Source organism: Bombyx mandarina, chromosome 06 (genome assembly GCF_030267445.1).
Source record: "Bombyx mandarina strain Sakado chromosome 06, ASM3026744v2".
NCBI lineage: Eukaryota > Metazoa > Arthropoda > Insecta > Lepidoptera > Bombycidae > Bombyx > Bombyx mandarina.
The window spans coordinates 2,572,899-2,598,966 of NC_143213.1; the positions used below are offsets into that span (position 1 = coordinate 2,572,899).

General features: G+C 41.5%; 1 protein-coding gene and 1 non-coding gene across 3 annotated transcripts in view; both read left to right on the top strand.

Moving 5' to 3' along the window:
- The window catches only part of LOC114239878 (uncharacterized), a 48,535-nt gene that overhangs the window by 19,610 nt on the left and 2,857 nt on the right, over nt 1–26,068 (top strand). For both annotated transcript variants that reach the window (XM_089728024.1, XM_089728025.1), the window contains 17 exons: nt 51–161; nt 4,499–4,643; nt 4,726–4,778; nt 5,223–5,309; nt 5,988–6,111; nt 6,734–6,928; nt 7,296–7,580; nt 7,994–8,165; nt 8,690–8,851; nt 9,808–9,989; nt 10,589–10,750; nt 11,243–11,370; nt 11,491–11,660; nt 15,291–15,388; nt 20,271–20,406; nt 23,125–23,296; nt 25,850–26,026. In XM_089728024.1, coding sequence (XP_089584150.1) covers nt 51–161; nt 4,499–4,643; nt 4,726–4,778; nt 5,223–5,309; nt 5,988–6,111; nt 6,734–6,928; nt 7,296–7,580; nt 7,994–8,165; nt 8,690–8,851; nt 9,808–9,989; nt 10,589–10,750; nt 11,243–11,370; nt 11,491–11,660; nt 15,291–15,388; nt 20,271–20,406; nt 23,125–23,296; nt 25,850–26,026 — 2,559 coding nt within the window. The remainder of the gene's footprint in view (nt 1–50; nt 162–4,498; nt 4,644–4,725; nt 4,779–5,222; nt 5,310–5,987; nt 6,112–6,733; nt 6,929–7,295; nt 7,581–7,993; nt 8,166–8,689; nt 8,852–9,807; nt 9,990–10,588; nt 10,751–11,242; nt 11,371–11,490; nt 11,661–15,290; nt 15,389–20,270; nt 20,407–23,124; nt 23,297–25,849; nt 26,027–26,068) is intronic.
- Nucleotides 22,055–22,128, top strand: TRNAI-AAU (transfer RNA isoleucine (anticodon AAU)). The gene has a single exon. It is a non-coding gene; the product is annotated as a tRNA-Ile (tRNA).

Consider the following 26,068-nt stretch of genomic DNA (forward strand, 5'->3'; position numbering starts at 1 on the left):
TAATAATATTATTATGAGCTTTTCAAATATTAAGATGTGTTTTTTTTCAGACGCAGAAAAAATATTCTGAAGCCAGTGTTGGAAGACGTAGAGTTCAAAGACACTCACCGTTTGATTTCCGCTGCAGAAAATCATCTGAATAAAATTAAATTACTGGCTAAGTAAGTGTTTCAATGGTTATAATAATATGTAACTATATCGATTTAGCATTAACAATACCTTATGATTCAAAGGGCGCAGCAGTCGTTAAATTAGACAATTGAGATTCAGACCACATTTCTCGAGGTGGGCGGCTGCATGCACTGTGTGATGTTCTCTTTTCCATTCGGTCTCTGCACTCACGCCCTTGCCTCCATATCCGTGAGCTCACTCTCCTATCTATGCAACTAAAAACTACTACAACACAAGGTCCTGGAATAAAGTAATGGAGACTGAAACGATTACATACATTTTTGGGCCCGAATGTAACGTGATGAAACTAGTATGAATTAATAGATTCTGATTCATCAGTACCTTACTGAAAATTCTAAAAGTTTTCTCAATCTGAGAGCAGAGTTAATAAAGATTAAGTAAAAGTTAGGTTATGTTACAATCTCTATAAAAGAGCTGAATAATAACTTATTTAAGCATAAGTAAATGTTTATTATAAACAAATTTTTTTCTTATAAAGGTTATCGAATGGATATATCCATAAATGTCATATTATGAATGAATATCAATGACATATTATATCAGATATGGATTTACCTAAAAGGCGGCGAAAAAAATAAAACAACGTACCTATTGTATACCTTGTGTATTCACCTTCAATTATTATTAAAATGTCGTTCACAAAGTGCAGGGGGAACAATATTATCTTGGTATGTATCTAGCCCTTAGCTGGGCTAGGTACCATATAATACTGTCCAAGGGTCCAACCATATAATATAATCCAACCGTATAATACTGTAACACTGTCCAAGGGTCGACGGCCTATGGAATTGCTATGATTAATTGCTATCCCACAATTCACACAGCGATCCATAATTTCAAAAGCATCCAATTCAACAATTTCAAGACAAACGTGTGAGCGATCTTTAGTGTCCAGTGTAGAAGAAATTGTAGTACAAGTCAGGCAGGGTTGGAATCCGTAATAATAAAGCAGTGATCATTGAAAATAAATAAAAACAGCCAGATACACACTCAAAACGCGTCGAAAATACAAAACGAGTAGAGCAGAAAAAACCAACAAGCGCCAAATATTAAGTGTATAACATAGACCTATATAATAGGGACACGACATATTGTTCTATACGTACAATTGCTTATATAAATAGCACCCATTTTGAAGGCACATACATAAACATATATCTATCTCGTTCTTACTCAGCACTTTAACTCGCAGGAAAACAATATAACAGTATTTCAGTGCGTACATAAAATGAAACATGAGTATACGTAAATATCTCCGTCTCCGTCTAATGAGGCCGAAAATCCGCCATGTTTAGCGCGCCAAATGTCATTGTCACGTCAGTTCGGCCGTCTGTTTTGGGTTGTACATTATTTATTGACTTTGATATCGATTTATTATGATTGATTATATAAAATTTCATAATTTATCATGCTTAAAACATACAAAAATAATAATTAAAACGTATTTTATAGGATCTCCAGAAAGTCGATGCCCTAAAACTATTATCTATATGTATTTAAATTCATTATGGAGCCGTCATCCGAAAAATCCATTTTTCGGTCGGAATCTATTGATCATGACACTAATCATAAATACCACTTTAAAATATGTCATCAAAACATATTTAGACATTCTGTTTAGATATTTCGGGAAAAAGGCTACCGACAAAATCTCTTCGGAACTATTTAAATAAAATAGTTTTATTCCGCAGTGAGTAAAACACTATTGTAAATTTGTTAAATATTTAATAATTAAGTGATTTTAGAGAGGAAGTCACAAGGAATGACGTTTGTAATTAATGAATAAATGTTCTGTAGGTGTTTTTTTTTTCACGCGGTCCCTTGATAAGTTTAAAATTTTAATCACTCTCAAGCGAAAGTCATTCAAATGGTTCCTTCCTTGGGGTGCGCTGCGGTAGTATGTTACGGACTTTAGAGTCAGCAAAACAATTAAAATAGATTGTAATAGTCTAAGAAAAACACGTACTCAAAATACGATAACATTTAGCATGCTAGAAATGGGCTGATGGCTTTGAACTACGCCATATCTTTGTGTTTTGCGACAAACGACAACTTTATAAAATCAGTGTAGCAAATTTTAAAAATCGTCATTTCCTTTACTTGGCAAATTTGAAGCACGAACTCGTCTTAGATTTCACATAATATCTAAATCACATCATCTTTGCACATAACAATATACTTACTTCCTATTAAGTATAAATTCTACAAATACATTCACTCAACAATATTTAAAATAAAATGAGCCAAGAACGTTTATCGATAAAACCTACTAACATTAAAATCTTCTGGGCAGCACTAAAACCGCCATGTTTTGTGGCCAGATGACGTCACAGTGGCACGAATTTTTTGTTGACGTTTCATTTCCATAGGTTTCCTACTTCAGTGGTGTATAATCTATGAACAAGCGTCATGTCAGCTTATTGTCAAAACTGTCATTAAAAATACAATTGATTTAAATCGATTTGAAATCGATAATCATATTATAATAGCCGGCAAACTTCTTGAGCATTTGTTGACGTAGTGGGGGTAAGTTTGCGAATGGTACACTCACGTGCAAAAACATTATTTACTCTGCGTCATAATGCAATTAAATTATTAAAATCAACATATGTATTTATTTATATATTTATTAGAACATCAACAAAAAATATAGGTTAATAATTGTAATAATTTAATCTTGGGGTAAAATAGATATTCCTTCTATTAAGTCAAAACTAGAGCTGTTGCCAGGTCTTCGTTCAGTTGAAGCGAAGCTGGTATTTGTAATTTTTTTTTCGTTATCATAATCTTGACCATTATCATCATCACTGTTTTCATCACCCGAGTCGCCATCATCGTGATAAGTCGACATAGGGCTCATCGGTGTAGTTTACGACTCGGTCGGTTCGATCTTCTTTTTTGTCTATAATTAATTATTTTTTGAAGATATTCGATTCGTAGTAATCGAATGTTACTTTTTTCAATTACCAGCTTCCGATTATTTTCCGTTTTTTTTTCCATCTGAAGCCTAGCTCTTTCATAATTCGTCGTAAACTTCATTCCGAGCCATTAAAATGTATATCTTCTTTAAAATTTTCGAAGCCTTTCTACGGTACGGAGTTTCGCTGCTTGTTATGTAGTTATTATGATTACATCTTTTTATTACAGATTGAACGAAACTATCCATTCCGGTAACTTTCTTCTTCCCTGATATTTTCTTACCCGGAGTCCCGAGCACGATGAGCAAGCCAGAGCCTTTAGCTTCGTTAATAATGCACCTAACAGTACTCACTGATGTTTTTGTTGCTTCCGAAGTCTGTTTTACTTTTTCCATAATATCATTCTTCCCCTGTTTTATAATGAAGCACGATACGTCGTACACAATTTTTCTACCCTTTCTTTTGAATACTACACCAGTTTGTCGCGGCATAGTGTATTTTTTATAAAAAATCAACAAACACTCAACAAATAGCAATGGCAACAAAGTCAACAAGCAATTATAACAAAATATAACATAACGATTAATAACGATAGACTTTTCACTGTACGCAAGCGTACTTTTGGGAGCAAGCGGAACGAGGGCGCGGTGCGGGGCGCAAGGTTCTACTGATCTACCAATAACGCGCTCGATACGCTTTCCCCTGCCGTCGCGCCTCACCCTCACCACCAAAGTGATCTAAAATTCGGTTCTGCGCAGTCAAGGTCATTTGCTCACGATGTTTGCCGGTTACTATACTTTGTTAAGTAATAATAGACTTTTTCTTTATTTATGTATGTAATCCCAATTAAATTCGCTGTATACAACAAGTATAAATAGCTCATTTAATTACTTTGCAATCATTACCTAGTGCAATGTTTTTTTTTTTATAATCGTGTAATCGATTAATTAAATCGATCACACCGCTAAACCGACAAAAACTAACTTTCTCATTTTTCTCCGGTCCCAGGAAAAGGATTGAGGTGATTTTTTATATTCTTATATAAAAAAATATGACAAATTTTTTAGACCACATTCCAAGTTATTACATTTTTGGCCCACTATTTACGTCTCCTTTCTGTATAGCTTCTACTGGTGGTAGGACGTATTGTGAGTCCGCGCGTGTAGGTACCACCACCCTGCCTATTTCTGCCGTCAAGCAGTAATGCGTTTCGGTTTGAAGGGTGGGGCAGCCGTTGTAACTATACTGAAACCTTAGAACTTATATCTCAAGGTGGGTGGCGCATTTTCGTTGTAGATGTCAATGGGCTCCGGCAACTACTTAACACCAGCTTGTGAGCTCGTCCACCCATATAAGCAATAAATAAAATCGTGTCTGCGACTCCTCAGAGAGTGGTCGTCGGAGACGGAGCGCGTGAGGGCGCTGGACGTGCAGCTGTGGGTGCTGCTGGGTTCGCTGCGTGCGCGGCGCCCCCTGCCGCCCGTCAGCAGGCAGTGCGCCAACAAGTGCCCGCCGGTCAGCGTGCGCCTCAATGTGAGCGATGCTGACCACTGTCGTGAGCTACAAATGCCATGACGCTACTTCGAATTACTTTTTTTTTTCATAACTGTTCCAGGCTGAAGAATGGTGTATATCAGCCGGAGTCGAGCGTAGTATCAGAGAAAACAGGTACTTGTGGAATTTTAGTAGAAATTATTAGTTAATTTAGTTTAAACTATATATAGTTATAGTTGAGAAAGATTTTCGAAGTTAAACTACGTGTGAGCGTAGTAGATGTTATAGTAGAAATGAGAAGAGTGCAGTCAGATATTGCAGCGCGACAACATGAAGTTAGCCGTCAATGATAAATTCGGTTGTGCAAGGCCCGATTGTGAATGCAAATAATAAAAAAATCTCCGGTCTCTCAACATTGCATTGTGGTCTAAAGGATAAGACGTCCGTGCTCTCGTATCGATCGATGCGACTGGGCCGATGTTCGAATCCCGCTGGCGGGTGGTACACGTTTTCAACAAATGCGTTTTTGATATTTTAGGCTGATAGTCATTAACAATTTCGAACTCATTGGTTTTAGTGATAGACTAAGATGTCATGGATACTTGTTTCCGTTAACAGGTGCACAAGCCGCAAGAGCGTAAGCCGCCTGTCGAGGCCGCGCCCGCACGCCGCCCGCACCGCCGCCGCACTCTACTCTATCGTCAAGTAATCACCATTAGTTTAGATTGTATAATATTCATTTATCAGTTTGAAATATTAACAAAACAAAAGCTGCCATTGAAACTTTGAAGTGCATTGACGCTTCAGTTTTAAACGTGTTTCGTTTAACATCAAAACTTTTTAAAATTCCATTGTGGCCAATTTCGGGACTTATTTCGATAGCTTAGTTATTTTTTCTATAGTATAGTATAGTACAGTAGTAGTGTTATTTTACTGTTATAAAAAAAGATTCCAATAAAAAATAAGAAATTGTATTACATCGAATGATTCGAAGAAATTGAGGTGTTTGTGATTATTTCGTATGTATAAAATTGTCTAAAGCGAGTATCGCGTTCTAATGCCATACCATTTTTCCACACGTGGGACATGACTCCTTCAGCTCTAACGCTAGGAGCAGGTTTAGGGACCCCGGTAAACCGTACTCGTCGAACTCGGCAAAGAGTTCGCCGGATCTACTCAGCGAGTCGCGATTCCGATCCGGTAGTAGATTCATTCGCGAAGCAGCTGCTCTTGAGTTGTTAGGTCTTCTTCGGAGGCGCTCGGGCAGCTGTTAGCAAATCCCACCCCTCCTGGCTAAGCCCTTGCTCGCCCACCTGTCCTGGTGAAACTGGAAAGGTCTCCGGGCCACCAGTAGCCTTTAATCATAAAGCGTGTTGTGTCCAGGCGGATAGACTCGATGAGCAGCGCGCTGTGCGTGGTGGAGCGCGTGTGGGCGGCGGCGGCCGCGTGCCCGGAGTCGGGTCCGGCGCACGCCGCCCTGCACAGAGCCGCACTAGTGCTGGCAGAGGTAATAAACATATCTTCATATAGAAAAATCGCGTCACGCTATTTGTCCGCGATGAATTTCTAAACTAATGAACCGATTTTAGGTTATCTTCGCACGTTGCACGTAGTTGGATCCGACTTGAGAGATAGGATACTATGTATCGCATTTTTTATTCACAATATTGTTTGTTTTAAATTATTTTGTTTAAAATGTGACGAAAGGTGATTATCATCCGTCGTCTATAAAGTTTCTAACAGGTAGCGCTGTATTCAAAGTGTAATTATTTCATTTATACCACAATTTGTGTATATATATTTTTTTGATTATATATTAACATTTGTCTGCTGCAGAAAAAACATACGGCCTAATTCGAAACTTCCGTTATTTTATTCAAAGTTGGCCAACTGAAAATTTAGTTTATTGTATAAAAGAAAGTAATTAATGTTATGTCTCAAATATAGAACAAAATTCCCGCGGTCAAGATCATCAATCACTAACCCAATAAAGTGAAATCGTTTTCGCGAATGTCAGCATGTAATGGTTAGTAGTCGCTCATGAAGATTGTCAATGCCAGGGACACAGTCGAGCCTGTGTTCTGATGATTATTGTGATTAAGGTAGTAAAGTATGCGTGTACACACCAGCGGTGGGTGTCGCGGTCGGGCGCCACGTGTGCTTCGCTAGTGCAGCGGTGGAGCGCCGGCGCCGGCTCCGCGCTGCAGGCGGCGCTGTGCGTGGCGGTGGTGGCGCCGCGCCTGTGCCGGCCCTGGCCGCCGCTCTACTGCGCCCTGCTCCGCACCTCGCTCCCGGACTATATGCTCTTCAGTGCACTCTCCAAGGTAAACTACACTTGCTTCCATTCCACTTGCGACCATTGCCGACTACTATTCGAACTTACCAAGCTCAAATAGGGTTAGTTACAGGATGAACGTTTACTGGAATTCGTATGCGAATCAACTTTATCATGTATACGTAATTTTGTTAATGAATATCGAGGTTGGACTAGAAATTCTCGAGGCGGGGCATAATTTGATGTTTGTTTACATGTTTTAGTTTTTAGTAGATTTTTTTCGGATTTCAATTTATTTTTATTAAGATAAAATTACAAATAAAATAAAGTGCCATTGTAGTCTTACGTTTTTCACTTACTTGGAAATTCCAGAGAAACAATTATCCTTGAACCTGAAGTTACCTTATTGTTTTCAGTTTGAAATGAACCACTTATCAAAAGATCTGGAGCTGACTGAGAGACGCGAACTCCTGGATAGTTTATTGGTTGCGGCCCAGCGCTGGGGTCCCACGAGCGAGTCGTACCCGCTGAGCTCGGAGCTGCTAGGGATGCACATGCAGGCGCTGATGGAGCCGGGCGCGCTGTGCGGGCACACGGCGCGCTGCATGCGGGCGGCCGCGGCGGGCGCGCTGCCGGCGCCGCACTGGCGGCACGTGGCGCGGGCCGTCGAGACCTCGGCCGGCCTCGTGCCTTTCGATCAGGTTTTTATGATTTTGCTCTTTTGTTACCGACTTTTATCGTAGGCAAACCAACTAAATCATATAAACTAAATAAAAATAAAAGTTTGCATGTCCGTAAAAAGTGATCCGATTGTAGCATTATTGTTCGGACTCTGGAAAGGTTCAAGGTCATAGTCTCATTAACGGACGACTAATGGCGCGCGAGTAGTTTCAATAAAACCATAGTTTTCATGAAAATTAGTAAAGTAACAGTAGAGAATGATAGAGTCATTCGTATGTTAAAAAAAGTTAGCTCTAAGCATATGCAAGAATATTTATCTCAATGTTCGTCACTTAAGGTGCGATTCCTTTTTTTTAATATCTGCACCTGGGTCCATTACAAATGGCCCTCCGCGGCCCACGTCGGTCCCCCTGACGTCCCCCTCGGTCCCCAGCTGTCCCGCCTGCCGCGCGAGCTGGGCGCGCTGTGGTGGGAGGCGCGCACCGCCCCGCGGCCCCGCGGTGTGCAGTACGCCGTGTACTCCGAGGAGATCGCCCGCGTGTACCGGCTGCTCCTGAAAGCGTTAGTTGACGCGGCCGCCGAGCTGAGCTATGCTCCCGAAAGAGGTTCTTTAAAACTTTACTAGATTTCAAAATGAAGGTTTTTGCTTGCCCTCTAGGTCGTGGATCCCAAGCGTCATTCGTTAATTATTAAATTGATTTTTGCTTAGGTGGGTGGACGAGTACACAGCCCACCTGGTGTTAAGTGGTTACTGGAGCCCATAGACATCTACGACGTAAATGCGCCACCCACCTTGAGATATAAGCTCTAAGGTCTCAAGTATAGTTACAACGGCTACCCCGCCATTTAAACCGAAACGCATTACTGCTTCACGGCAGAAATAGGTTAAGGTGGTGGTACCTACCCGCGCGGACTTACAAGAGGTCCTACCACAGTAATTACGCAATTATAATTACGTAATTACGCACAGCACGAGGTCGGAATCGGTCCGACCGTCCAACCAAATCGGACTGCTTCGTCATAGAAATAGGTCGGTTTCCTGTGCGGGCTTACCATACGTCCTTTTCACTAACTGTAACCCAATAACATCGTTGATAACTAAGAACCTGAACGGTTTGCTGGTGGGCAGTGGCTGCGTGCGGCTGGTCGGCGCTGCTGGAGCTGTGGTCGCCCTGGGTGCAGCCCCACCCCGCGGCCCCGCTGCTGCCCGCGCACGCTCAGGACGACTCGCACGCGACCATGCTGAAGAGCTTCGCGGACGCCCTGCTGCAGACCATGCGCGACTGTCCGGGTGCGACTAAAATTATATTATATTCATTAATGCGATTGACGTTCACTGTTCAACCGCCTCGCTCATACGTTGTTAATATAATTTATTTTTAATACGCTTGTATTAGCTTCAGACGTATGTATGTTAATATGTAACGGAATCTTTGAACATGATTTTGCCCCCATTCAAAACGTCGGATTAACTCGAAATTTGGTATACTTATTAAGGACCGATGACAATTCAATATTTAAAAAAAATTTGAAATATTTAAATTCAACTAAATAATGAAAAATAAATAATAGTTTAAATAAACTAACAAAATACGATTTTATAGAAAATCCAACTAAAAAATAGAAAATAAATTTTAATAAATTTGAAAAAATGATTTTATTGTAAAAGAGCGTGGGGTGCATGGTATCAGTAGTTATAAATATTTTATGAACAGACATGAGTAGATGCGCTAGTTTGATAATGTTTTGTTTGTTTTTTTTAAACTATTATTTATTTATTATTATTATTACCTAAAACTCTGTTTGAACTTCGAATGCTTTGAACCTTAGACGTCCGTGACCATGAAAACTGTAAAAGTATTCGAAATGTCTCAAATAATATCGAGGGCTGAAAGGCTATTCGGTTTAAACGCCATTTTGCAATTTTACAAGAGAGCCATTTAAAACTTAAAAATTATGGAAAAAATGTCTATTGTGTCCTGAAAAAATGTATTTACTAAATGTGTATATACATATATATACTTTTTTGTGTATGTATTTGTAACTTAATATAAATTTCATTGCACCTACCACTATTTACTCTGGTTGACTGGCAGAGAATGCCTTAGGCATTAAATCCGCCAATATAAATTTTACATGAGGTGTAATAAATAAATAAATAAAAGATACTATGTAGAGCTATGTATCAGGAAACTCCTAAAATTTAGAATCACAAAGCATATTTCTAACCACAATTATTTTAAACAGGTACAGAAAGCTACATTCTCCAGAAGACCTACGAGTGGATCGTTCACACACAGCTGAACGTTAACGGACAAAACCAGTCCGAGTGCCGCGTCCAGGTGTCGGAGCTGCTGGCGGAGCTGGCCGCGCTGCCGTGGGACCGCCACCAGTGGTTCAGCGGCAACTGCATCGAACTTGCCGTGCAGGTGGGTCCTTGTTGATGGCTGGATGATGAGTGACTGATGTTGCAAATACGAAGTCTCAGTAACACGTCATTATGGATCCTCCCGATCCATTACCGCTGCTTTTAGGTACCTCAAGCACCGGTCACCGTCCTCGCCGAACCCGTTGCTTGCGACGAAGGGCTCCACGAGTAAGTTAACTCATAGACATAGTCCACTGAATTTCTCGCCGTAGTGCAGAATATATTTTTTTTATTACGCATTAAATTATATTAAATAAATAAAAAAACATTACACATACTACCATATATTACTCCTTTGTTTATTGTTAGTCTGTGGTCAATTTTAGAATAGATTAATATTGTTTGTCTTTAATATTATTTGTCTGTAGTTTAGCCTTAGCGAAATTTGTGATTGTAGAAGTAAAGTCTTTGACAATAGAATCATAATGATGTTCAAACTTACAATTTATTACGGTCGAATTTCGTCCACTTGTACCATTAAAATATTGAAGTTATTACATTGAAGAAATCCAGATCAAACCAAGATTTACGTGTAGACATTGGCCACGTATGACGTATGCGTGCGTCGATCGAGTTGTCAGTTTACACGTGTGCGTACAGTGGAGTGCGTGCGGCGACAAGCAGGCGGGCGCGTGGACGGGCGCGGTGACGTCACGCACGGCGGCCGGCACGCTGCTGGCGCCGCACCACGACAGCCCGGTGCGGACGCTGGTCGCGCTGCTCTACTTCTTCACGGCCACAGACGTGCCGCACTCGGAACAGGTCGGTCATACAAACACTCAGGCTACAAACTGAATAACAATGCACTTGTACCAATCGTGACCGAAAATAAACATAAGCCTTGAATGCCAACATGTTGCGTTAAGTCTACAACATCTTTTTTAAAAATTCCGAAAGAACAATTGATAAAATAGACTAAGTAATCTTGTATTTTTATCAATACCATTATTGATTGTGATTTAATCTAATAAATGTTTTTTCAATATAAAAAGAAATTGTGCGTCTCGGAACGCCCGACAGAAGTAATAACTTAAACTAATCTAATTTGAACTATATAATATTGAAATTGTTTAAAACTTGAGAAGGGCTTAGGTTATTACTTGTAATTAGGTATTAATTAGTAGGCGTGAGAAAAAGGTAAAATCAGACAGACTGGCACCGTTACGCGTTATGTAACGAAATGAGAAGTTATCACTTCTATGAGAATCAAGCGATCTATGTATGAAATATTTAAGGTATAATTATTACTTGTAGATATTGGACGAGGCAATGAAGTTGTCATGGTGGAGACTACCGGAACTGGCTTTAGACGAAGCCTGCAGTAGATTCTTTGCTTTCCACCACAATCCCGAGAAGCCATACCACGAGCTACCGCAGTTCAAGTAAGCATTTCTCACTTAATTTTCCGACGAATTGTATCATCGTAAACTTAGGTTTGTAGTTGTTATTAATATGTAGTTAGGCGTATCTCTTGCCTAATACTGACGAATTGTTTCGAACAGGGTATTAGTGCAGGCGTGCGGCGCGGGGGACGGTGCGGGGGGCGGCGCGGAGGGGCGGGCGCGGCGCGGCGTGCTGGTGGCGCACTGGGCCCGCGCCGCCGCCGCGCCCGCTCTGCTGGCACACGTGCCCGCACACGCCGCCGCCATGTTGAAACTCATCACTCAGATTGGTAATTCTCAATGCAGTCCATATTCCTTACACCACCGGAATTGTCAGCTGAGGTATTTTTAAAACGGAGTATCACTTTTAATGGTAAAAATGATGAGCGTTGGTGACTTATATAATCTACTTCAAAGGGATATTGGATGCCAACATATGATCAACATGCATCAGTAATGAATTTATACAATAATATTATATCTGTGTCGGGAGGTTGGATTCGTACATCTGTATTTCCTAAATCTACTGAATAGCCCTCCAAGAGCCATTGCACGAAGAATAGTGCTCGTGCTATTGGATGATACACTAGATTTTTTTTTTTTTTTTTTTTTTTTATTGCCTTTGTAGGCAGACGGGCATACGGCCCACCTGATGGTGAGTGGTTACCGTCGCCCATGGACTTCAGCAATGCCAGGGGCAGAGCCAAGCCGCTGCCTACCGCTTAATACTCTCCACAAGCCTCGTTTGAAGAAGGACATGTCATAGCGCTCGGGAAACACCGTGGAGGGGAGCTCATTCCATAGCCGGATGTTACGTGGCAAAAAAGATCTCTGGAAACGCACTGTGGATGACCGCAGTGGCTCCAGGTAGTATGGATGAACTCTACTCCGGTGGCGGGCGGTGCGATGGTAAAAACGAGATGCTGGTATCATCTCGAACAATTCCTCAGAGCACTCCCCATGGAACATACGGTATAAAATACAGAGGGAACCGAAGTCCCTCCGCAAACCCAGAGGCTCCAAACGATCCGAGAGAATGGGATTATCGACAATCCGAACGGCCCTCCTCTGTATGGAGTCAAATGGAAGAAGCTGGTATTTGGGAGCCCCGGCCCAGAGATGGGAGCAGTACTCCATGCGAGGCCGGACTTGTGCTTTATAAAGCAAAAGTCTTTGTCCAGGCGTGAAGTACCGCTTCGCTCTGTTGAGGACTCCCAGCATTTTGGACGCCAACTTGGCTTTGCCTTCCAAATGACTCCGAAACTGGACATCGCTCGAAATGTCGACCCCAAGTACCCCGATACTCTCGGAAGGTTGCAGGGATACTCCTTGGAATTGCGGCGCCATGACAAAGGGGTCCTTCTTCGCAGTGAACGCGCAAACTTGTGTCTTTATAGGGTTGAATTGAACCAAGTTCAATTCACCCCATTCGGAGACTTGCCCCAGAGAGTTCTCCACTTCAGACACAAGTTTTGATCGTCTCTCTTGCACCACGCTCCGAGAGAGACTCTGATGGCCGATATATCGCGCATCCCCCGTGCTATCATCTGCATAGCAATGCATGCCATCAATAGACAGCATGTCATTGATATACAGGATGAAAAGCGTGGGGGAGAGCACCGAACCTTGTGGAACGCCAGCGTTAATGGTCATGGTATCAGAACAATCACCGTCCACAACGACCGTGATGTTCCGCCCATCCAAAAAGCTAGCGATCCACTTGCAGAGACCCTCGGGGATTCCGTAAGATGGTAACTTCGACAGAAGTGCCCTATGCCAGACCCTGTCGAAGGCCTTCGCGATATCAAGGCTCACGGCAAGAGCCTCGCCCTTGCTCTCCAAGGCTTCAGCCCACCTGTGAGTAAGGTATACAAGAAGATCGCCAGCTGAGCGACCGTGACGGAAACCGTACTGTCGGTCACTGATCAGCTGGCGATCTTCAAGATACTTCAGGAGTTGTGTATTTATAATTCGCTCCATCACCTTGGAAAGCAAGGAAGTTATCGCGATAGGCCTGTAGCTCGATGGGTCCGACCGGTCACCCTTCTTGGGGATAGGGTGGACATGGGCGGTCTTCCATGAAGACGGAACCCTGTTAGTGCAATAAGAGAGGCGATACAAACGCGTTAGCGCAGGTGTCAGCTCAGGGGCGCACGTTTTCAAAACCACTGCGGGGATGCCGTCTGGCCCACTCGACTTATGGACGTCCAGGAGTCGGAGCTCCCGCCTGACTGCACACTGTGTGAAGCAGATATCCGGCAGGGAGCTATCACACCGGGGGATGTTCGGTGGTGTGGCACCCCCGTCGTCCACAGTCGAGTTCGAGGCGAAGAGTTTGACCAGAAGGTCAGCCTTCTCTTTCGCGCTGTGGGCCAGACTGTCATCGGACTTGCGCAGTGGTGGGAGACTAGACCTGCAAAAGTTTCCTTCTGCAGCTTTGGCGAGCGACCAAAAAGCACGGCTCCCGGAGGGATAGCTCTTCAATCGCTCGCCAACTCTAGCAACGTGCTCCGACTTCGCCTTGGCAATTATCTTCTTGTAGGACCTGGAAGCGGCGTTATATTTCCGCCTTTCCCCTGAGATGTTAGGATCCCGACGTCTCCTGGCATTATCCCATGCCACGTATGCGGACCGCTTGAGGTGTGCAGCATCCCTGCTGGCATTGTTATACCAGGGTCTGCTGCGACCCCCAACGGGCACTTCAGAGGAGGGAATAAACAATTCCATCCCCTGGAGCACCACGTCTTTAAGACGGTCCGCACAGACGTCAGGATCAGCAGAGGAAAAGCAGAACCGCCCCCATGGGTAGGATGCGTAAAATTCACGCAATCCATCCCAATCTGCTGACATATACCGCCAAACTCTTCGATACCCGGTCGTCGTTCGACGATCAGGACGAGAGAGTGGTACGGCAGCACGAATAAGGCAGTGATCAGACGATCCAAGCGGAGCGTCGACCACCACACTGTATCCGGCCGGATCTGTGGTCAGCAGAAGGTCCAACAAAGAAGGCTCGTGCCCCTCGATATCTGGGACACGGGTGGGCTGTGTCACCAGCTGGGAGAAGCCGTAGGCCAAGGCGAAATCGTAGGCAGTCCGACCCGGGAGGTCAGTGGTTCTGGACCCCAACCACTCTTGGTGGTGAGCGTTAAAGTCTCCAAGAACCACCACCTCCGCAGATGGGTACTGCTCAAGCACGCGGTTAGTCCCCTCTTGCACATGCTCAAACAGAGCTGAACCTGCATCACTGCTGTGGGACCTGTACAGGCACGCGTAGATTCGGCTACGACCCCCGTGATCTACGCGCAGCCACAAGAGGGACAGGTCCCGTTGTTCGAGGCCCCGAAGACGGCGACAACAGACATCAGCCCGGACGAATACGCACACCCCGGCTTTACGCAGGAAGTTGTGCTCCAATACGTAGCCGGGGTACTCAAGGTATGAGGTATCATCCGGAGCAGATATCTGCGTCTCCGTTAAAAAAAGCAGGGCAGGCTGCGCCGTCTCAAGGTGGTGGTGTACGGCGTCAAGGTTGCTATGTAGGCCCCTGACATTGCTGAAATCCACATTAAATTTGGAATGGGGAACCGCCTGTGAAACCCTTTTCTTTTTTTTTGTCGACTTCATAGTTGTTAAATTTTCGGAGAGTAGGATTAGGAGAGGTAGGATGTTGGAGGTGAGATCGAGGCAACACCTGAATGAAGCGCGGAGCATAGTACGCGCTCGACCACGGATTGCGTGAGAGACCGACGCAGGGCATGGAAGGGCCCCCAGTCCACTCTTGCGGAAGGTCCAACATATAAAAACAAAGGTTGATAAGTCCTCTCTCAATGCGCTTGTCTCAATGCTTGAATCGTTTTATACAACTTGAATTCAACATCCAGCTATATAATGTACCTACGTAAAAATCGTTGTTGCAGCTCTGTACTTGAAGAGCCCCGGAGACGAAGTGGAGGAGCTGGTGTCTCGGGCCGTCGCGGCGCTGTGTGCGGGCCCGGCCGCCGCGCGCGTGCTGCCGGTGAGTGCACCCCGCCCCGCAACCGCGCCCTGGGCCGCTGGATGGCAGACGGGCAAGACGCTAACAATAGTAGAATTATTCTGTCCGTGCAGTTTGGGTCATAAAAAATCGGAGCGGTGACGCGAGTATTTCGTTCTCTCTTCCACTCACGAGCCTTATGGACGCGCATAGTGATGCGCATTATTGTTGTCGATAAGTGTTATCGATAGGGTTTTGGTTTTGTCATTTTGTGGGTTAGTAATAAAAATTAAAGAAAGAATCACTAATCGAACACTTACGCCACATATCACCGCAGCTAGTTAACGAGAACGGCAGAAATTAACACTTTGTAACTTTTCGAGATTTATTCTTATTTCGGTGAAAATTTTTAACACATTGTTGATAACAACACGTGTAAATATTATTTTGAATAAATTCTGCCGTTCTGTAGGCTTAGTGCGAGTTTCAAAAATCGAATCGAATGACTCGCATCGAGTGTACGCTCTTCACGGTGAAACGTGCGGAGCTCTGAGTGCGAGTTACTCGATTTGCAGGACGTTTATTCATCTTTAGAAGCAATAATTTTTTCTTTTATGTTGGTAGCATGCAAGTTTTTTTTTTTAGGCGTTTAATTGAAATGCCAAGCTTTCTAACGATATTTATAATTAGTCGGGTAATGGGTAATGTACCTGTGCTTAGTGCGAGTTTTTTTAATTACTCAGTCGATGTTAATGTTATGTTTAATTTGTGTGAGTTTGTATCAGTGCCACCTAGTGGTAAGCTTATGAATCTCATTTTGTGGGAGAGAGAAGGTTTGTTTATGTTGCTGTCTCATGTATCGAATAGCTTTACCGAAGTGAGCCTCTCGATTATTGTATGTGCGAGTGCGAGTTACAAATTAATGGATTTTGAGAGTATTTCTTCACTTTCAAGCAAGTTAAGTAGTCACTAAAAATTTTGCCGTGAAACCAATACAATATCAAGATTTTTTCTTTCGTTTTTAATAATAATGTTGTTTTTTAAGGTTTTATCTATTCTAATGGTTTATACACATATATTTTTTCGGTTACAAAATTTTATAGACGTCTAGCTAGTTGTAAATACATATTAATTCTTTGCTTTTTCATTTAATTCTTATTAAATCATTGCTTTTTTTTAAAGAGTTGTTTGATGAGAGAGAGAGAGCGAGATAGAGTTGTTTTTTTTTTATTGCTTAGATGGATGGACGAGCTCACAGCCCACCTGATGTTAAGTGGTTACTGGAGCCCATAGACATCTACAACGTAAATGCGCCACCCACCTCGAGATATAAGTTCTAAGGTCTCAGTATAGTTACAACGGCTACCCCACCCTTCGAACCGAAACGCATTATTGCTTCACGGCGGAAATAGGCGGGGTGGTGGTACCTACCCGTGTGGACTCCCAAGAGGTCCTACCACCAGTGAAAGAGTATTCTTTATTGTACACAAAATGAATAAATATTGTGAAACATTTTTTCTTGGTCTTATCGCTAAGAGTGATCTCTTCCAGACAACCATTAGATGGGCAAGAATAATTTCGAAATGAATTGCACACTGTGTATCTATCTATTATAGAAATATATACACACACGCACATACACACGCGTACACACACACACACACACGCGCGCGCAATATACATATTTACAGGTACATACGTACAGATTTATATTTATAAATTATATAGAAATTTGAACAATGTAATAATAATTTTGCTTCTTTACACATTTATAAATAAGGATGGATGCTCGTAATAATTTTAGTATATTTGGGCCACCTAATGAAGATCATCAACACTATTACCGTAAATACAATCATTTTATAAACGTTCAACGGGTAAAAGATTAAACCTATGTAAAACATAATTTCTTTAATTAAAAAAAGCTGATATAATTACCTATTCCAAGATTAATTATGTTAAGTATGTCTAAATATGTAATTACAATTAAATAAATTCTATAATAAACTTCTAATTCTAATACTTCTATTAAAGTTACTAAAAAAATATGTTTATGCTGGGCAGTTTTCGTGTATTTTAAAGGTTACGCCATTACGGCAAAGTTTGTTTACGAAATTGCACCCTTAGAATGGAAGTGGTATAACTAAAAAAATTAAGATTAGTTTTATATTTCAAAACACTTATGTATTATTATTAAGAACCTACATTTTAAGTAGGTAATACGTGCAGCAAAAATGTTGGACTCCTTTTCACGAAAATTGCGCGGACGGAGAAGTATGAAATTTCCCACACTCATAGAGAATATAGAGAAGTAGTGCAGATTGCTATTTTTTTTTTAATTGTGCATAAGCAATATAAAAATAAACTAAATGAATAAAAAAACCTTACACACATTACCATGTATTTGACACACACACACGCACACACACATGCATTTATACTTTTTTTGTTTATTGATTTATCAATCTGTGGTCAAATTGAGAATAGATTAATATTTTTTGTCTTTAATATTATTTTTCTATAATGTAGCCTTGGCGACATAGAGCAATGATTATTATAGAAATGATGATAATAGAAAGGTGACAATAGAACTATAATAATGTTCAAACTTAAAATTTAAATAAATTATGGTCAAATTTCGACCACTGGACTACCATTAGTAGATAATAATAAAATCATTTATTGCCTTTCACACAGATTTAGATTATTACAGGCAGCCTGCAAGGAAACAACAAAAAAACAAAACACTATTATATCATTTCTGGCAAGCAGCTCAACATTTGCACTTGTATATTATTAATAGGAATTTTATTAAGAATATTGACAATTTATGAGGAATTTGACAAGTACGGATTAGTTATAGATATATGTAGTTACATATTGTAAATTAAATTAGTTTTATAAGTGCAATAAAAAATAATTTAAATGATAAAATGATAAAGCCATACCTTTTTCCAATGTGACGATTAGAGAGTATCCTATTATTCTTTTCTATATTATTCTATCAGCTTATAAAATTAAACAGTCTCTTTTAGTCTAGAAAAGGACAAAGTACTCTTTCTGTCTTTTTCAAATAAAATGGCATGCCTTAAAGTGTTTAAACCGAAAAACTAAAAAAATACAATTATTGTATTACAATATTGAAGTTTACCAGAAACTAAGAATTTTGGGTTGAGCCACTTTAATTCTAAACGTACAAAATAGTATTGAACACGTGACATTACCCGAATAATTTTGAAAGTAGTAGGTTCCCATTAAAATGCTGTTAAAATGCGTTGTATTTCATTTAGACGGTCTAATGCCAAAACATCACGTGCTACCAATATACGAGAAATAATATTATTGCTGCTCTCGGTGAATAAACGCCCTGCGAAGCGAGTAGCATATCTCAACTCACACTCACAATTCTTCATTTTTCACCGTATAGAACGTAAACTCGATTTGATTTTGATTTATTCATTACAATTGAACAACTAGGAAAAAAAGATGAAAAGACATTTTGGAGGGACCGCGAGGAGCTAAATTGTGTGAATTGTTTTATTTTGTCTATTTAATGTTTCTTAGTTAATGCGTATTTAATATTTCTTCGTGTATAAGTGTAATTTTGAGACCGTCCTGGCCTAAAGGTTAAGGCGTCCGGTGTATTCGTATCTTGCAATGCACCGGTGTTCTAATCCCGCCGGCGGGTATCAATTTTTCTAATGAAATACGTACTTATCAAATGTTTACGATTGACTTTCACTGTAAAGGAATAGCATCATGTAATAAAAATCAAACCCGCAAAATTAATTTTTGTAATTACTGGTGGTAGGACGTCTTGTGAGTCCGCACGGGTAGGTATCACCACCCTGCCTATTTTTGCCGTGAAGCAGTAATGCGTTTCGGTTTGAAGGGTGGGACAACCGTTGTAACTATACTGAGACCTTAGAACTAATATCTCAAGGTGGGAGGCGGCATTTGCGTTGTAGATGTCTATGGGCTCCGGTAACCACTTAAGATTAGGTGGGCCGGGAGCTCGTCCACCCATCTGTGCAATAACAAAGTAACGTGAGTTTATTAACTGTTTAGTATCTGTGAAAGTGCGAAAATTTAAAAAAATTAAACAAAACCGCTGGACGTAGCTTCTCGAAGTCTTCGAAAAGGTCCACTGAAAAAAATCTCAGTATATAATCAGCATTTTGCAGAGATTATATTTTATCCCATATTATCTGATCTCATTTCATTTCATTCCATGCCAATTGATTAATGCTTCAAATTAATCAAATCCATTTCACTCCATATTATCATTTTTCATAAAAAAAGATTAGGCTCTATGGCATGATATTTTTGCCTCTCTAGTTGGAAAAATAAAACTACTAAAGAAATACTCGATCGAAACGTTAAAATCCACTAATTTGTAACACGCACTCGCACAAATGTCATTCGTAGTACTCATTTCGGTAAAATTACTCGGTTACGAGATCACAACGTTAATATGAACTCGCACTCACAAAATAACACCGAGTACGTTTGCCACTAGGGGCGCTGTTCCAATTGCATACAAATTTGAGCAAACTGGCTCGCTAGTGAGAACGTTACAAAACTCGCACTAAGCACACTGATCCAAAACAAAGGAGTAGCCATTGTGTCACTAAAGAAATTCAAAGAACGAATGCATAAAAACAGATTACTCTTCGACATAATGTACTATAATTTGCAAATGACGTCACCAATACAACAACAATGTCTCACCACCCTAGGTATACCACCCCGCCGCCGTGTACCTGCCTTCGATGACACATTTGTTTTTATCGATAATGGCGTTGCGCCCTCGCAACATGCTCACCGCCCTAGCCGGCCTATGTTTTATGACCGAAACTGCACGGACAAAATAATTCTACTATAAGTAGGATTACCGGTACATGTGTATGTTGCACGCGGGCAGGTGTGGGAGCGCCACGTGCGCGAGGCGTGCGTGCGCGTGCGGCGGGCGTGCGTGCGCGCCGCGTGCTCGTTCACCGCGTTCCCGAACTTCGCCGCGCTGTCGGACGCCGCGATCAAGGCCTTCCTCGCCCATCCAGGTACGAGCCACTCCTATGTCATGACGAAGCCCCAATGCGCAATAATAAATTGAGTTGCTCTGAGGAATTGTTTGAGATGATCCCCTCATCTCCTTTTTATCATCGCAACTCCCGCCATCGGAGCAGAGTTCATTCATATTATCTGGACCGATGCGTTCATCGACAGTGCGTTTCCGGAGGTCTTTTTTGCCACGTAGCATCCGGCTTTGGAATGAGCTCCCCTCGACGGAATTTCCCGAGCGCTATGACATGTCCTTTTTTAAAAGAGGCTTGTGGAGAGTATTAAGCGGTAGGCAGCGGCTTGGCTCTGCCCCTGGCATTGCTGAAGTCCATGGGCGACGGTAACCACTCACCATCAGGTGGGCCGTATGCTCGTATGCCTACAAGGGCAATAAAAAAAAGTTCATGGTTTAGATTAAGCTGCTTTCAGACTACGTTATAATATAATAGCATATGGTATATCGCTCATAGCACAACAATATCGCACATACATACATAGTTATGGACACATTCACACTGTACTGTACTATTATATGTTATTGGCTAAGTATAGGCTGCTATACTATATGGCACTATAGTATAGCGTAGTCTGAAAGCAGCTTAAGACCTCACTATAAAGTGTTATGCACATGATAAAAACCTTATACATTAACACTGCACTTAAAATATAATTTATCATAGTCGCTCAACGCGGGTCGCGTCGAAGTTTGAGCCTAGTAACAGACATCTTCAAAGATTTCATTCTAAACTGAAGCAATTTTGTAATTTTTTCATCGATGCATTGTATTGTACTCTTGCCCTATAAGAAGGAAAATAAAATAAATATTACCGATGACGGTGCGTGAATTGTTCCCAATTATTTATTTATTAATGTGCGAAATATGAAATATGAGTGAATAAATCGTTTTTTGTTCAATTTAATAAGTTTCGCGGATCGCGGTTACCTTTAAATCGATTTAAACAGTTTAACAATGCCTTATGTTACCGTTGCTTAAGAGTTTTCCGCGTCCCGAAGACTTTGTAATTATAGTTCGGTCAACCAAGATCGTGAAATCGAGTGATATTTATATTATTATTTTACTGTCGGTACCATAAAAATGTTAAGACCTGGGTCATTACTTGTCTGCGTCGCGTGATGAAGTCATGTTATCAACACCCGTATCCGGAGAGGATACCTGGAAACTCACTTGACCTCGACTCGATGGAGGATACCATAATGACACGTTTTTCTTTTTTTTTCTTTCTAGTATTTTGTTCGTCCTTTATGGAAGAATGGAGTTAAGTGGTTCCCAGAGCCTATAGACAACACTGCTTGAATGCTACTTACTACCCACCTTGAGGTCTCGAATATAAAAAAGAATAAACAATGATGCTGTTTTTTCGAGTTCTTTTGACTTTCGTTATTATTAGCTCACCTCGACTGAGGAAAAATGTGAAGGTCAGGTTAAATATGTTTTCTCGATAAAAAACAGACATTTTCGGCGACTACAGTGCCCTTTTGTACTAAGTTGGGTGGTAGATATTGTATTGTGGATTGCTCCGAATTCCATTGCCTTGAATCGTTACAAATGATCTTATACATTATATCTAAAATTAAACAGCTATTACTAACTTTATGTATACTCTCTTTTTAAGCAAAACACACATCGGCCCATTAGCTCAGTTGGTTAGAGCGTCGTGCTAATAACGCGAAGGTCGCGGGTTCGATCCCCTCATGGGCCAATCCTCTTTTTTCGCATTTTTATATTATCTACATTTAATTATTGTTGATTTTAAAATTTTTATATTATATTTTATTCATTAAAAAAGGTTTTAATTCAGTAACATCGTATAGAAATATTATAATTGAGAAAATATTGGAGTTCAGAAGAAAACAAAATCTAAATGTATAGTACTTTTATATATTTTTGTTTATTTTTTATACATTTTATTTATTTTTTATATATTTTATTTATTTTTTATATATTTTATTTATTTTTTATATATTTTATTTATTTTTTATATATTTTATTTATTTTTTACGAATCTTTGCCTATAATATTGTGTAATCTTATTGTGAACCAATTGTATTTATAATCAGCAAAAGGAACACTATAATATGTAGGGTCGGTCGCGTGTTATTTATTTCAATAATGAATTAAAAAAATGTTATGCTGTAATTTTTTTCTAATTAAGAATGTCATAGCTTACGTGGCAAAGTTTTACTAACTAACATTACTGTATAGTCTTCATTTCGATTTTACAATAGTAAATACTAGCGGTCCTCCAGTAGTCGAAATTCGAATATAATCAATTAAAATTATAAGTTTGAACATTATTGTGGTTCTGTTGTAAAAGACTATTTATTATACTACTATAGTTACAGTTTTCGCAAAGACTACACTATAGACAAATAATATTAAAGACAAACAATATTCATCTATTCTCAATTTGACAACAGCCTTTAAACAATAACAAAAGTTTGACAATAAACAAAGAGTATACTCGTATGGTGATGTGTCAAATGTATGGTAATGTGTGTTATTCTCTTCTCTTGGTTTAATGTATTTATTATGCATAATTTGAAAAAAAATCACTTTCTGCACTTCTTCTCCTCTGTATAAGTGTGGAAAATTTCATAGTCCTCCGGACGCGCAATTTTCGTAAATACAAAATACAAACATTTTTGCTAGGTACAAAAATTTTTTGCTTGACGTATTAATATATAGATTTGTGTAGAGTCGTCGGGCTGGAGCGAGGTGCGGGCGGCGTGGGCGGGGTGTCCGTGGACGGAGCCGCGCGCGCTGGCGGGCGAGGGCGCCCTGCATGCCGCCTACGTGTGCGCGCTCGCCGCGCCCGCGCCCGCCCCCGCCCGCGCCCTGCACGCGCTGCTCGCCAGGCAACACTCCTTGTGAGTAAATGTACTTAACACTCACAAATGTCCTCCACGTTGTAGGAACAACACCGCGGTCGTCTGTGGGTGGACATGTATAAACGTTTATTTAAATAAAAAAGTTTAGTAGCTTTTTTCCTACCTGAGCTGATAGCCTTGAGAGGCTGTGTCAGCGTAACCTAACAAGTAAGTGACCTCACGGGGCTCAAACCTAACGACGTTGCTAACACGAACCCTACCAAGAGCCGTGCTTCGCAGAATCACAGACCTTTTCAAGATATAGCTTGTATATATACAAGTTCCGAACAACAACATTCAGAGCGTCTCGGTCTGCCAAGCAATATCACCCACTCGATGGAACATGTTCTCTTTGTCGTTTAGCCTTCCACATAGATATTTATTGAAACTATATTAGAATTATTTTGTCCATGCAGTTTGGGTCATAAAACATAGTCCGGCTAGGGCGGTGAGCATGTTGCGCGGGCGCAACGCCATTATCGATAAAAATAAATGAGTGATCGAAGGCAGGTACACGGCGGCGGGATGGTATACGAAGGGTGGTGAGACATTATTATGTTACGAGTCATTTGTACTTACCTGCAAGTTATAGTACATTATGTCGTAGAGAAATGTGTTTTTATGCATTCGTTCTTTGAATTTCTTTAGTGACACAATGGCTACTCCTTTGTTTTGGATCAGAACGGCAGAATTTAATCAAAATAATATTTGCACGTGTTGTTATCAACAATGCGTTAAAATTGTTCACTTAAATAAGAATAGATCCCGAAAAGTTACAAAGTGTTAATTTCTGCCGTTCTCGTGAACTTGCTGCGGCGATATGTGTATTCATTTTTATCACTAACCCACAAAATGACAAAACTAAATACACTATCGATAACGCTTCTTCTTCTCCATCGCTCCCTCATTGCTGAGGATCGTGACTCCGTTTTAGCTTGTCTACTGTCAGCCTCCATCGGTTCCGGTCAGTTGCCTGGTGTAGTGCAGCGCTAAGTGGTCCGCTGGTTTGCTCGGAGATCTGGTCGGACCAACGTTTGGGGCTCCGGCCTCTAAGACGTTTTCCTTCTACTTTCCCAGTGACCATCAGACGTTCCAAGTTGTCTACACCTCTGCGGGCAACGTGGCCAAAGTAGCGCATTATGCGTTGCAGACAGGTGGCAGACAGGCGTTGAGCGTTCTCCATTTTAAGCTGATGTAGGACCGAGATGTTCGTGCGGTGGGCTGTCCATGGAATTCTTAATAGGCGGCGCCAGCACCACATTTCAAAAGCATCAACTCTGTTTCGGTCAGCTGCTTTTATGGTCCATGTTTCTGCTCCATAGAGAGCGATTGGAAAGACCAGTGAGTGCACAAGATGTATTTTGGTCCTATTCGAAATATTACGATCTTTCCAAACTTTGCTCAACTGCGTCATAGCTGTTTTAGCCATTCCAATTCGTCGGCGTATTTCAGGCTCACAGCTCCCCTTATCCGTGATCACAGAACCAAGGTAGACAAACTGGTCCACGGCCTCGTATTCTGCCAAAAGGTCCGTACGCTGAGTGGATGAGAAGCGGTCTACGACTAGAAGCTTGGTCTTGCTTTTGTTAATTGCTAGTCCCATGTTTAGGCTTATAGCCTCTAATCTGTCCAGAAGCTCCTTCATCTCCGCCTCAGATGAAGCAAGAAGTGTGGTGTCGTCGGCATATCTCAAGTTCGTTATCTGAACCCCCCCTATTCTAACGCCTCCTTCCCAGTTTTCTAAAGTCTGGCGCATTATATATTCCCCATATATATTGAAGAGAATAGGTGAGATAACACATCCTTGCCGGACTCCTTTTTGGAAGCGAAATTCACTTGAAGTGGCATTTTCGATAGAGACAGACCCAAACCCCGACTCGTACAGGTTGCGAATCAACATAACAAGATGACTCGGAACTCCTGTTTCACTTAGGATCTCCCACAGTTTCTCCCATTTCACGCAATCAAAGGCCTTCTGATAATCTACAAAGCGCATAAAGACAGGTGTGTTGTACTCATAGCATTTCTCTACAATGAGTCGCAAGTTAAGAATTTGCTCTCTTGTGCCCCTCCCCCTAACAAAACCTGCCTGCTCCTGAGGTATCTGCCAGTCAAGGAACGATTTTAGTCTGCTGTTTATGACGTGGAGCAGGATCTTGCTAGCGTGCGACACAAGGGCTATCGTTCGGTAGTTGCTACAATTGCGCACTGAGCCCTTTTTGTGGAGAGGCAATATAGACGAGTGCACCCAGTCTTTAGGCCAGTGTCCTGTTTGCCAGATTGGATAACGCTTATCGACAACTATAATGCGCATAACTATGCCCGTCCATAAGGCTCGTGAGTGGAAGAGAGAGCGAAATACTCGCTTCACCGCTCCGATTTTTTATGACCTAAACTGCACGGACAAAATAATTCTACTATAGTGGTCCCGCAGTAGTCGAAATTCGTCTATAATTAATTGAAATATGTATACTGTTGGGATCTCTTGGTGAATCTCAACATATACCATTTAATTTAAAACGTTTACTTATAAGGCACTTTACCGTATCATAGTACAGAGGACGAGACAATACTGGCCGTGTGGATATGCTGCGCGGGGCGCGTGGGGCGGTGCGGGGGGCCGGGGGGGCGGGAGGCGGCGCTGGCGCTGCTGCGGGAGTGGGGGGAGCCCCCGCCGCGCTCCGTGCTCAGCGTCGTCACGTTCCGGCCCGTCCACGGACCCACCACCAGGTAACATCTATTATATCAACATTTTGAAGTCGTGGCCTAAAG